The 13,111-nt window shown below is 42.7% G+C and overlaps 1 protein-coding gene across 1 annotated transcript in view; it reads right to left on the reverse strand.

The window, feature by feature from the left end:
• LOC147718812 (xaa-Pro aminopeptidase 2-like) overlaps window positions 1–13,111 on the reverse strand; it is a 398,012-nt gene that overhangs the window by 243,948 nt on the left and 140,953 nt on the right. The window contains exon 9 of the mRNA XM_086966784.1: window positions 10,615–10,696. Coding sequence (XP_086822910.1) covers window positions 10,615–10,696 — 82 coding nt within the window. The remainder of the gene's footprint in view (window positions 1–10,614; window positions 10,697–13,111) is intronic.

A 13,111-nucleotide genomic window follows, 5' to 3' on the forward strand; every position in this document is an offset into this window, starting at 1 on the left:
TCTTTTATTTCGGTCGTAGACCATAAAAGATACATAATAGCCATTCATAACATTGCAAAAAAAACACAGACGGATAACAATAAATATATACATAAAAAATAAATACATAAAAAATATACAGCATTGGAAATATAAACTTTATGAATTCATAAGTAGTTTCTGTAAGCTAAAAACAATTACTACAGAAAGCATCTTCTCCTATGCCACATAGCATCGATAAAGTATGAGACTGAGAGTACAACAGGGGTGGAAGTATTACTCTTGAGTATTCTAAGGGCCACTTTATGGAATCTGAACCCCATGTTTTTGCAAAGTTGGATAAGCTAACGTTGGCTTATGTTTTTGTATGTAGGACAGAAAAAAAGGACATGAGACTCAGACTCTTCTTTTGCCCCACACGCCGGGCATTCAATTAATTTGTTTGTGAACCATTTGTGGGAAAAGATCCTAAGCGGGAGTGTACCATATCTAAATTGTAGATAATATTTCCTCACTGTAATAGGTAAAATCTCGTCAAGAAAAGGCTCTATTATGTATTCATCTTTCACATTAAAAAACTTGACGGTGAGTAAGCCTAGTGAGGGATTACCATGGATAACCGAGATTCTGGACCTACGATCCATATTAACTAGATCAGTGCGCGACAACTGAGCGCAGACCACAGCAGGATTTGACCATAGATCGGGTATGTCCAGTCTCTTACTCTCCTTTTTCATAAAGGCAAACCATGGCAGTTTCTCAGACCCAGGGAGGCCCAATACCTCTTCCAGTTCGAGTCTAAAATGTAGTATTTCAGGGGTTACCCATAATCCGCACCAGTAAATAATAGGGCGTAGCGCGTCTGCATCTTGTATAGGAGTAACTCCTAGGTCCATTCTCATAGGGGTCAGGGGGGTACTAGATGGGAGAGCCAGCAGTGATCTTAAAAATTGATTTTCAGTCTTACTGATGCCATCCACCGGGCGATGGCCCCAAAGTTCATCCCCATGTAAAATTGCTCCCCTAGCTTGTGCTTTGTATACTTCTATGATGGGAGCAACTGGCTTAAAAGTGGATTCGCGATGCATTTTCAGAATACCACCCGTAATCTGGGCTAATCTGAGATTGGCCTTTGCAAGTTGAGGCGCCCAATCCATTTTATCAGTGAGAGTAATACTTAGATATTCAAAGACTGTTACCCTGTCTAAAGCTATGTCATTTAAAAAGGGATTGGGACATCTAGTCTTCGTTGGATTACAGACCATAAACTTGGTTTTCTGGGTATTAATCTCCAACCCCCTTAAGTGGCACAAATGTACGGAGCTGTCCAGGGCTCGTTGAATACCCATAGGTGATTTTGACAATAGGAGGGTGTCGTCAGCAAACATCAATGCCATCCCCTGCTCGTTGTTCAGTTTAGGGGCATCGATGTCTTTGACCCCCTTAAGGTGGGCAATCAAGGCATTGATGAAGAGACAAAATAGGGTGGGTGCCAGCACACACCCCTGTCTGACTCCTCTATTAACTGGGATTTTAGATGTAAGACTACCCCATTTATCACTCCTAATTTGAGCAAACTTGTTTAAGTGAAGTCTCTTAATAGTATTAAGGAGATATGCTGGGACCCCCATATCCTCCAGAACAGCCCAAAGAATTTTACGGGGCACTAAATCAAAGGCCGTTTTAAGGTCAACAAAAACTAAGTGGAGGCTGCCACCCTCTACTCTCACAGTCTTCCAGTAAAGAAGTTGGAGCCTTAATAGCTGGTTGACCGTGGAAGTCTTTTCCCTAAAACCGGCCTAAAGGGGGCTGAGGATCTGACGTTCCTCCATCCAAATCTGAAGCCGATCGAGAATAATACGTTAAAATATATTTTGGCTTACATCGATCAGACTGATCGGACGGTAATTAACTGGAAGAAGTGGAGAACCTTTTTTAAACACCGGTATGATCTCAGCTTCTACCCAAGTAGCAGGTAGAGTAGAGCCCTGTAATATAGCATTGAACAAGATATACAGATAAGGGACCCAGACCCCTATTTGATCTTTAAAAAGATTGCCGTGAATTTTATCAAGACCAGGCGCCTTGCCAGCTGGGAGCCTATTTATAGAAAATTCAAGCTCCTGCAGTGTGATTTTAGACTCTATTGATTCACTGTTGGAAGAAACTATAGGGAAAAAGAACAAATTGCTGTTTGGCTCTGAGTCCAGTAAAGGTATCTGTTCAGAAGCATCTACTGAGGAACTGTCTTCAACCAGAGGGGCGTACAACTTCTGATAATGTTCGACCCATCTCTCAGGTGCGATATTAAAAACATCAACCTTTCGACCAACCTTGCTACCAGAGCGAACAATAGACCAAAATTCCCTCATATCCCTACACCCAAGGGCATATTTGATAGCAGTCCATTTGGTATTCTCCCAGGTCTGTTTAGCCTCAGACTGCATTTTGTTATACTCAAGCCTCTTTGTTTGTATTAATCGTCTGTTCTTGGCTTTGATTGCAGCCAGGAGTGCCACCTTGGCTACCCTACAGTTGGAATCAAACCATGTGCTAGCCTTCCTATTTTTCCTCAGTTTCCCCATAGGGGGATTAAGTAATTGTGAGAGGGTAGTCACTAGACCTGTATGAATATTATGAATTTGGTTAGGAAACGCTTTCTGCCCCTGTTCTAACAGACCACTTAGATCATCGAGTGCCAGTAGAACGGCTTGGTAAAGGGAACTCATTAATGCAGGGGATTTTTTCACCATTGGCCATTTGAGCCTACTTCTATTGTTAGATACCAGTGGAGTCTCCCAATTGGCCACTCTTTCACCCAAATGTATGCCCATTTTGGGGAAGCTTATATCGAGTACCAGGGCATTGTGGTCGCTGTCGTGGTGTGGAAGGACCACAAAATTAATGACCTTAGTCCAGGTACAAACCTCAACCAAAATATAATCGATATGGGAGGACTGGCCTGGACGATTAAAAGTATTATTACCCTCTAGGTCAGATTGAGTATGACCATTACAGGCTCTCAAAGAGAGAGCCACAGTAATGGAGTTCATTTGGAGGGCTATAGGAGTCCAAGCCCTAATCGGGGGTATTTGCAGACCCAGGATGGACCATGGAGAGTCCTCGATACTGGAGATAGATTCAAGCATGCCAGGGAGCGGTTCATATTGACAATTAATGTCTACCGCAACTATCAGAGTACTCTCCCCCTTAACCTTAGTGATAAAGTTGTCTAAAATATCCAGAATGGGAGATTCTTTACCCAAACTAGTGGGTCGAGAATAAACATTAATAAGAATCACACTGAATTTAGGTGTAAAAGAGAATCTAATACATTGAAGATCTAATGAAGGGGAATTTAATTGCATCACTGTACAACCCAGATGGGAGCCTACGAAAATAGTCATACCCCCAAAAGATCCTCACCTCTCACCCATCGAGGCCAGACAGTTTACTGACTAAAATCCCGACCTATGAACATTTTCCTAGACCAGGTCTCTTGAAAGAGACAAATATCGAACTTGTCTATAAAAAGTCCCCAATCTGGGTTGGGGACTTTATTAGAGAGCCCTGCCACATTCCAGGACATAATAGAGATTTTGTCGCCACAGCTTTTCACCCCGCCATGATTGCTAATTTCAATCCTAGTTGCCGAAGCTTACCCAGCCAAAATACTACAATTTTTTTTACTATCAACATTGATGATTTCCAGCTCCAAGTGACCCCTTAATGGAAAGACAGGCTGTAAGTGACTAACAGATGTACCTAACTCTGGTTCAGCCAACCTTACTATATTGTCCCCATTAGGAGAATTGGTTTCCTGGAAACGGATCCTTGGTGAACGATACCACAAAAGACCTGGGTTGGGGCACAAGAGTGTCTAGGACATCCTGCCCAGTCAGTCAGTCAACGTCCTCCAGTGGGGCAAACCGATTCGAAACGGGGATACTAAAAAAGGTAGATTTGGGTGCCAAGAAGTAGATGTGTTGTAAAAATTCTTAGCCCGTTGGTCAAAATCATTAATGGGCTGTAAAAAGCCCACCCTCCATGGACCTGGATAGAAAAAAATCTAAGGTAAGGGCTCTGATAGACGAAAGCTGGTTAATAGGGAGTGAGACATGTGACATTATTCTTTGGGTGATTTCTGGATGCCTAAAATTGATATTTACTCAATATCCCCCAATAGACTTCTGAGTGGGGCCCAACCATGCAACCCTCCTAACCATCAAAATCTCTCTAGCCTTGTCATACGGAAACTGTTTATTCTTCACCAGCCAGAACAGGATCTTATTACGAAATTCTAGCTGGGATTCTTTGTGATCTTCTTTCAATTCCAGAATTCCTGACAAAATAATCACGTAGGGGACAGACTCAGGGGGGAGGTTAATTGTAGGAAGAAGGGGTTGGCGAATCATGCCACCACCACCCCTGCATTCCCCTTAACATAGGGCAAAGCACTTGGATCACCATCAATTATGACTTTATCGGATTGGTATGTAGGCCAGGTGGACGGCTTTAGCTGCTTAGAATTAATCCCCTGGGAACCTTATATTCTTCCTAATTGGGAGGGACCTTGATCAAGGGTTGAAGACCCTCCACTACCCGTTACATTACTATTTGTAGGAATTGAAGGCGCCTGTTTGTTGGAGACTTTACCAGCTTTAGATGGCTGAAATGGCAGACTCAGAAGTGATTCCTGAGATGTAGGAGGCCCCGCATTATGTGAATTATCAATCAAATTAATGGTGGCTTCCTTGTTATGATGTTTTTGAACTAGATTTCTAGGGGGTATAAGATTCTGCTGAAGTTGGAGAATAGGATGAATCTCTTCCCTTACCATCTTTCTACACTGGGCCATAAAATCAACCATCAGTGCCTGGGCCCAAGAGGGGTAGGTCTGGACTTGCGAAGGCTCACTAACATTTGACTGGGCAGTACCAGTTTTAGTTGACTTCTCAGTACCTCGTAAACCCCCCCCCCCCCCACCCCCCTTGGTTTTCTTCCTTTGGGGCCCCGAACACTGCCCATGATCCTTTTCCTTGAAATACAGGCAGCAGGAGGAGAGGAACCATCTGGTCCATGATCTGAGCTTGGTAGTGGCATGAGCTCATTAGTAACTGGAGCCGTATTTTGACACCCATTTAGTTCAGGAAAGCTCATTACATCAATTAAAAGGTGTGATTGAAAGGCGTCTTTCAGTCAATTCAATTTTGGATGTTACCACTCCTATCGCCTTTTGGAGCATTAGATTTATAGCTGTGGGGACTGTTGGAGAAGAAGGGTTGGCCTTTAGCATGGTGCGCTTCTTTGCACATGCACGTTTCCCTTGGGCCCGAAGAGGAGGAATTGGTGGGGCCATCACAAAGAACAAATTACAATTAAAAACAAAAGGGAACGGGCCAACAAAGGATTTTGAAAAGAGTCACAGTACCTTAAGTTCTGTAAAAAGAAATGGGACCCAAGATTCCAGAGTTAAGTGGGGTGGCCCAGCCCAGCCTCCTCCGGGCGATGACGGGCAACGACGGGCCCACCCTTGGCCTGGGCTTAGCCCGCGTGCGTCCCGCGCTGCGGGTGCCCTGGCACTGTTTAAATGCGCCTCCTGGCACGCTGGTGAGGTGTGGGTGGTATGCAATGGTGCTAGGGGGTCTGGGAGATGTAGTCTCCTCCCAGCGTCTGCGTTGACTTGCTCTCCCTCCTTTCCCCCACAGAACCGGCAGCTGGCAAGAGGGAACTCGCGGGACAACAGAGCAGCAGATAAACTTGTGAAAACGGTGCCCGCGCTGCGGGTGCCCTGGCACTGTTTAAATGCACCTCGTGGCCCACTGGTGAGGTGTGGGTGGTATGCAACAGCGCTAGGGGGTCTGGGAGATGTAGTCTCCTCCCAGCGTTTGCGTCGACTTGCTCTCCCTCCTTTCCCCCACAGAACCGGCAGCTGGCAAGAGGGAACTCGCGGGACAGCAGAGCAGCAGATAAACTTGTGAAAACGGATCCCATTAGAGGATTAGCCTCTAGTTGTATGCTGATCACTGAGTGCCACTTTGAGGAAAGCAGTTTATTATATAGTGTTGTTGTGCTACCTCAATGGGTAATAAAATCACATACTCGTTCTGGGTCCATTCAGACTAGTTTGCAAAACCTTAACTCAATCCTGGGTAGCTGTGGCTTTGAACAGTCAGGCTTTGTCAAGGGAACAAGTGTAAACTATTTAAAAGTACCAAAACAGTTGAACAAGAATGAAACATAATACAAAGAAAATCCAACAACAATTTATAAAATTAGCTCTTATTTTTATGAATTTTATGCAATAAAACAAACAAAATCCACCTGAATTTCCTGGAGATTTATATAATTAATCAAATAATAAATCACTGCTTCACATTCAACTCACAAACAAGCATTGGCAACTACCACTGTTGCGGTTACTTAAAAAGCCTTTGAAAACGTTTGTAAAGTTGAGTTCTACTATCTGGCCTGGTCTGGGCGACCAACTCTAGCAGGAAGTCACAAGGGCCAATAAGGCTTAGCTGAACAGTTATGTTGCAGTCATAGCAGTCTCCATTCCAGTTCCAAGGCTCGGTAGGTGAACTGCCATAACATCACTGGAGTGGTCCTGATGGAAGAGATACAGGATGCTCAATGATGCTGAGGAGGCTGATCTGGTAATGGGGGTCTTCCTGGAGTCACCCACTGCCCACAAATATAGCAGGCTGACTTTCGCCACAGTGGTCGTTTTCCCATAATGTCCTGTTGAAGTCAGCTAAAAACCAGTTTCCACTGGTCTGCTTGTCTCCTGTTACAGCGAAACTTGCAGTTCTCTGTAACAGAGGTTAATGTCCGGTTTTAGTGACCAAACTAGACGTCGATCAGATCCAGCAGACTTGGGTGCAACGTTTGAGTGTCAGGACCAAAACAGGCTTCTTCAGGGTTTGTGGCCCTGTGGCTGGAACAGGAAATCTGCCTACTGACTCTTGGAGTTACCCTTTTTGACTGGGGCTCAGGGAAAACTATCCTCAAGCAGGGCATCACAAGCACTGTCCTCTCTTTGCTGGGCCAGCAATCAGCAGGTGCAGTCTACTTTTTGGTGCAGCCTCTCTTTGCTGGATCAAGGAAACAGCAAGGCAGTCCATCATGGTCCTCTCACCAGTGCAGTAATGATCTAAGGTGTGCCACTTTTATGCTCAGGATTTACCCTCTTGCCTGATCATGACTTCCTCCATAGTGTGGCATCTAGTCTAGTAATTCCAGAATGCAATATTCTGCCCACCTTAGAGGTGTGGTTATCTCAGGGCTACTCTGATGTATGTGAATTAATGTGAAAACGAAAACGGTGAAACCACATAGGAGGAAATCAAATCATGGAAAAAATGTTTTGAGGACATACAAAAAAAATGAAGGAAACATTTTACAATAAAGATAATTTCAAGGAAAAATTCAAAATTATATTAAAGTTGGGTAGTTTAGCTTCTGCTTAGTGAGGGTTTTTTGGGTTCTGGTGAGTAATATTTAGAGGTGATGAAGGTTTTTTAAGGGTCGGGGTGTATGGAGTTTAGGTGTGGAAAGATTTTTTTTGCGGTTTAGGGATAGGCAGAGTTCAGGTTTAGAACGGGTTTGCATGGCTCAGGGATTGGTGGATTTTAGGGAATAGCAAGGGTTTTTTCGTGATCCAGAAAGCAGGAGTTCAGGGATGTTGAGGTGTGTTCAAGGTTCACAGGATAGTGAGGAGTTTTTAAAGTTCACAGATGAGTGGAGTTTAGGAGTGGTAGGGTGTTTTTAGGGTTCAGGAATGCGTGCAGTGAAGGGGTGTTGAGTGGTTTTTAGGCTCACAGATAGGTGGAGTTTAAGACTAGTCAGGGGTTTTTAAGATTCAGTTATGCATAGATTTAGGGGTGGCAAATGATTTTTAGTGTTCAGAATGGGTGGGGATTTTAGAGGTGGTAGGGGGTTTAGGGGTTTTGGGATGGGTGAAGTTTAGATGCAGAAAGGGGTTTTTAGGGTTCAGGGAGGGGTGGAGTTTAGGAATGGGACTTTTTTTAGTGTTCAGGGATGGTTGTTGCTTAGGGGTTGTAAGTGTCTTTAGGGATCAGAGATGGGTGGACTTTGGGGGTGATGTGGATTTTTTAAGGGTTAGGGATCAATGGTGTTTAGGGATGGTGAGGAGTTTTTTAAGGATCTAGCATGGGTGTTGTTTGGGGGATGTGAGGTTTTTAGGGCTCAAGGTTGTGAAGGGATCAGAGATGGGAGTCGTTCAACCAAGAAGGCTGTCTATTGGCCAGCAACCGTAAATGGTCACAGGAAAGCTTGGGTAACAGAGGAGCAACTTTCTAAAGTTGGCATTTTCTTAAAAGTTTCAAAATATTTGACTTGGGCATCAAGTCGAGTTTCACATATTAATTATTTTCATTCCATGAAGCATCAACTTTAGTAGTGCTATTCAGAAGTGACCACAGCTGAGGTGTCGGCGTGTAACTCTGTCCTCAACAATGGGGCTACTAGTCTTTCTAGAGCGAAAATGTCCATTTTTTTATTTATTGTTAGGTTATATAAAAATAAATGTTCTACTTTTTAATATACATCACAATGCTTAGGCCTGGATAGGCCTGCATTCGGGGTGACTTATATATTTTTAAAAAAGGGTCTGGACTTGGCCAATAGTTTAAACGGCAAAGTTGAGTTAGCGGTTTGAAAAATGCTCTTCTAGCCAGCAATGGCAGTCTGGGAGTTTTGCTTTGTAACTCTTATGGTAAATGTAAATGTAAATGTACAGGAATTTATATAGCCCAAATCACCGAGCGGTTTCTAAGCGCTTGCTTAGGGAACCCGTCCTGGTATTCCCCTGTGAGATAACCCCGGCAGGGTATCCGCAAGGTGAAAGCCAGGCATCCCACCGCAAGGGGCCGTTGTGGAGATTAAGCAAGCTATTGCCCAGAGTCGCAGAGTGTGAACCCGTGAATCGAGTAGGCACCGGAGCGAGAATTGTCGAGTCCATGGACATTTTAGGACTCAAGACCCCGCCGAGCCGGGAATTGAACCCTGGTCCCGGGCTGACCTCTGCTTCCAGGTCTGCCTCCTCTAACCAGTGAGCCACACAAGAAGTGCTGCAGTCCATGAGGGAAACGCAAATCTACAGCTAATCTGACATATATGTTTCAAGGGTTAAAGCACTGGCACTGAGGTCTGCCATTTTAGCAGGGCTCAGTGCACTCTCAGAGTTAAAAAACCATTATCATCAGTTCAAATTTTAGGGGTGATCATGCAAAAGAGGCATTTCCTTAAAATCATGGTATTAATATTAGCACAAGCAAAAAGCGCTAAATATGACGGTGAACAACCTTTACAACGAAACTTTTACAACGCAGTGAATTTACAACGCGGTATTTACAACGAAAACCATTACAACGCATTGCGCTGGGGGGCGCTCTAGGATAGGGAATACGTTTAATTTACTATCCAACACCTTCCCTAGTGTCCACGGGGACTGGAGTTGGAATAGTAAATTAAACTATTCATTATCCAGCACCCCAAAGAGCTATGCGTTGTAAAGGTTTGCAATGTAAAACCCGCGTTGTAAAGGCATGTGTGGTAAAAGTATACGTTGTAACGTCATACATCCGAATATGACATTACTATATAATACCCTTGCTAGACATAGGTGAGAATTGTGCATACCACTCAAAGCAATTGGCTACATATATATACAGGATGCAAGTGTTTGGTCATGGTAATTCAAATTTACATTAGTAGAGTTCCGAAATTGAGCTAACTGGGCATTTATGTACCAGAATGTATTTCACTCTTGTCATTGCACCCTTGGTTGGATACATACTATGCATATGGCATGGATTCTATGTACATCGTTTGTACTTTACACAATGTAAATGGCTCTTAATGATGTCATTGTTGTGACAGTATTTATGCCACAGTCACCTCCTAAGCCCTTTGCTCCCTCCATAGCTTCTTTAGCACACAAAGTAGTCCATGTACCGGAGTGTGCTCTGCACCGGAGTTTTCATAGTTCTTAGTGGAACTTTTTCGTAGGTACCTGATAGGTACCGCTGCTGTCCCATTGGCCTCGAGGACCTTCGCTGCCACCTCTACTATAGTATGATGTTTCAGGCCATAGCATTGTTTGTATATTTGCATATTTGTTCCACCTCACAGACTGTGATCCAGATGGCAAAGGTACTGTGATGTGTAGGATTCACTACAGTGCAAAACCCCTTCCTTACAAGATTAACTAATTTCAGTAATGGTTCTGTTTTAAGACACATGGCTCTCTTCTCCGTGCTATTTGTTTACCGATTTTCTAAAACTGACAATTATCTACCTGTAGTTTATTTTATTTCACTTTAATGTGAATAGATTGACAGTTCCAAAATATCATTTTATTCCCACATTTTTTTTCAAAGACACAGATGTGCATTGCTGTTGAACACAATAGCCATCAGCATATATAGTTCAGTTTCCACAATGCCCTAGTAACCGTACATTTCTGGACAACACAATCACCTGCTAAGCACAACATAAACACTCATTGCTTGTTTCTGCCATCCCTAAAAGGAATTGTGCTTAGGTCACCAAAAGAATGTCTTTATAGGTTTATTGCAGCAGAATTCACAGTTTCAATATTGTGCATACCTGATAAAATCGATGCCCAGCAGGGTATAAGCATAAAAGTATGGATTGTATGGTATGTCCTTCCCTCGGAGGTTAAAAAGCCCTGTGAAAAATAAGATTGCCCTCCTTAGTCTTTATAGTTTTGCCAGAAAATAGGGTTATTTATTTATACATCTGTGCATTTACACATTTACGCATAGAGCAAACCATACCAATGTATAACTGTACACTGTAACAGATCTAGCAGATAAATACAATAACATCAGTGATTGCATAACAGAGATATACATCAACAATTTGAGATTTATTTCTTTAAACCATTGTCCTTTAAGGACTTGTGAATGGTAAGAAGCGAAGGTGAGATATTTTATATTATACTGTGATGCTGTTTTATTGATTTAGTGATTTACATACTTGAGGAGGCTCTGAAATACATTAACTTATGAGAGCACAGAGCACATTAGGGAATGCTTGTTTGGAAGAGTCATGAATTGTAGTGTGGCCTGTAAGGGAAATGGTTTGGTGCCTGTACCTGTATTTGTTGAGTCAGTCCATAAAGAATGAGTCTTTACTAAACTAAACTTATGAAAGGCTTATCATAAGCTGAATGTCAAATAAGAAGGCATGTAAAAAATGGCTTTTCGCATCCTGAGAATTTTTATAGTGTAATCCTTTTTAGGGTGTTCAGTGCTCCTGGCTTCTAACAGCGCTTCATAGACTCTGTTATCGCTAATACCTTGAATTAGTTTGTCTTGCTCTATTTGGATGATATTTCAGTGTTTTCAAATAATCTTGCTGAACATCTTGAACATGTGGGCTTGGTACTGTCAAGGTTGTACACTTGAGAAGTGTGAGTTTGAGAAGGAAGAACAGGAATATCTTGAATTCAGAGCAAATACCTTTGGCCTTCCCATAGGTCTGAAGAAGTATCAGCTGTTTTGGATTGGCATTCTACTAGTGGTGAAGATAATCAAAATTACATTTGATTTACTAACTTTGTTGTCAATTCATTACGAATTTTGCAGTGATCATTGGGGAAATGACTCGTGTCCTAAGGAAGAATATGAAAAATGGTTTCTTCTTGGATGATCAAGCGGAAAGAGCTTTCAGTACGCTAGAACAGAGGTTTGATTAAGCGCCCATTTTGTGTCGTCCTGCTACTTTCATTGGAAACTGATAAGAGCAGTTTGAACAGTTTTATTCAGATGCAGGAAGATGATGAACAAGAAGATCCCACATTTTAATTTCCTTGTGTTTTGTCAGAGTCAGATTGGACTTTGTGATTGAAATAGAGCTCTTTGTGCAGAAGAAGAAGTGTTCTGTAGAAAGATTTTTGCTGGGCTCTAGAGATAGATTTGAAATTCACACTGTTCATTGGAATTTCCCCTGTTTGAGAAATCTTCAATGTTGAAACATCCATCAAGTATGATGGGCAAATTTCTGTACACAGTATGAGTTTGTCATTACTTACATTTCTGGTTCAAGGAATATGTTACCAATTGCCTTGTGCCATCACTCACATATGAGAAATCTATAGTTCCTCCTCAATGTGCTGTTGTTCAGTACTTTTTAACAAAGATTAAAGATTTCAGCCGAACAGATGGATCTAAAAGAGTACTTGATTTGATGAAAAGAGCTGTATTTTAGCCTACTGAGAAAAATATTTCTAGAGGGATATTAAATGGGGCACCCTCCACCAAAACAGTAATGATATGGACAATGCCTCATTAAGACATATTCTTTTATGCATCCACGAGTGGTTATAGACCTTTGTGTAGAGGCTTCAATGGATTACAAATTCTCAGCAACCACCTGGCAGGTGTATACAAAGATGGTTTCTGCAACTGTGTAAGGATCTGCGGTAGGTTTGTTAAGACACATAACATCCTTCATCCATCTCAATCGGGCTTCAGAGCCAGTTTCTCCACAGAATCCACACTACTAGGAGTTACTGAACATATTCGTCAACTAGTCGACAAAGGAGAGACAGTTGCACTTATTCTATTAGACCGAAGTGCAGCGTTCAATACTGTTTTCCACCTCTTACTCCTAAAATTTCTCCAGGCCAAGGGCATCGGCGGTAAAGCACTCAAGTGGCTATCCAGTTTTCTATCTAATAGGACCTTTCAGGTCTTTTCCCCCTACTGCTCATTCCCTGACTCGGGTGTCTCCTTATCGAGTTCCCCAGGGCTCCATTCTTAGTCCATTGCTTTTCAACATCTATATTAGCTCCTTGGCCACGTTAGCAGAGCAAGCAGTACTAACTATTTACTCCTACGCAGATTACACATAACTTATCTTCTCGCTTTCCTCTAAAGAAACCCTAAAGTCACTCTCTCTCCAACCAGGGTTAATAAAAATAGCCAATGGGATGCACGCAAACAAACATAAGCTTAACGGTGGGAAAACAGAACTCCTCATCTTCGGTAACAATAAAACCCTCTGGGGCCCTCAACATTGGCCTCCGCAGATGGGTTATCCTCCCCTCCCATCTCAATCGGCACGTAACCTTGGCGTC

Source organism: Lissotriton vulgaris, chromosome 4_1 (genome assembly GCF_964263255.1).
Source record: "Lissotriton vulgaris chromosome 4_1, aLisVul1.2, whole genome shotgun sequence".
Classification (NCBI taxonomy): domain Eukaryota; kingdom Metazoa; phylum Chordata; class Amphibia; order Caudata; family Salamandridae; genus Lissotriton; species Lissotriton vulgaris.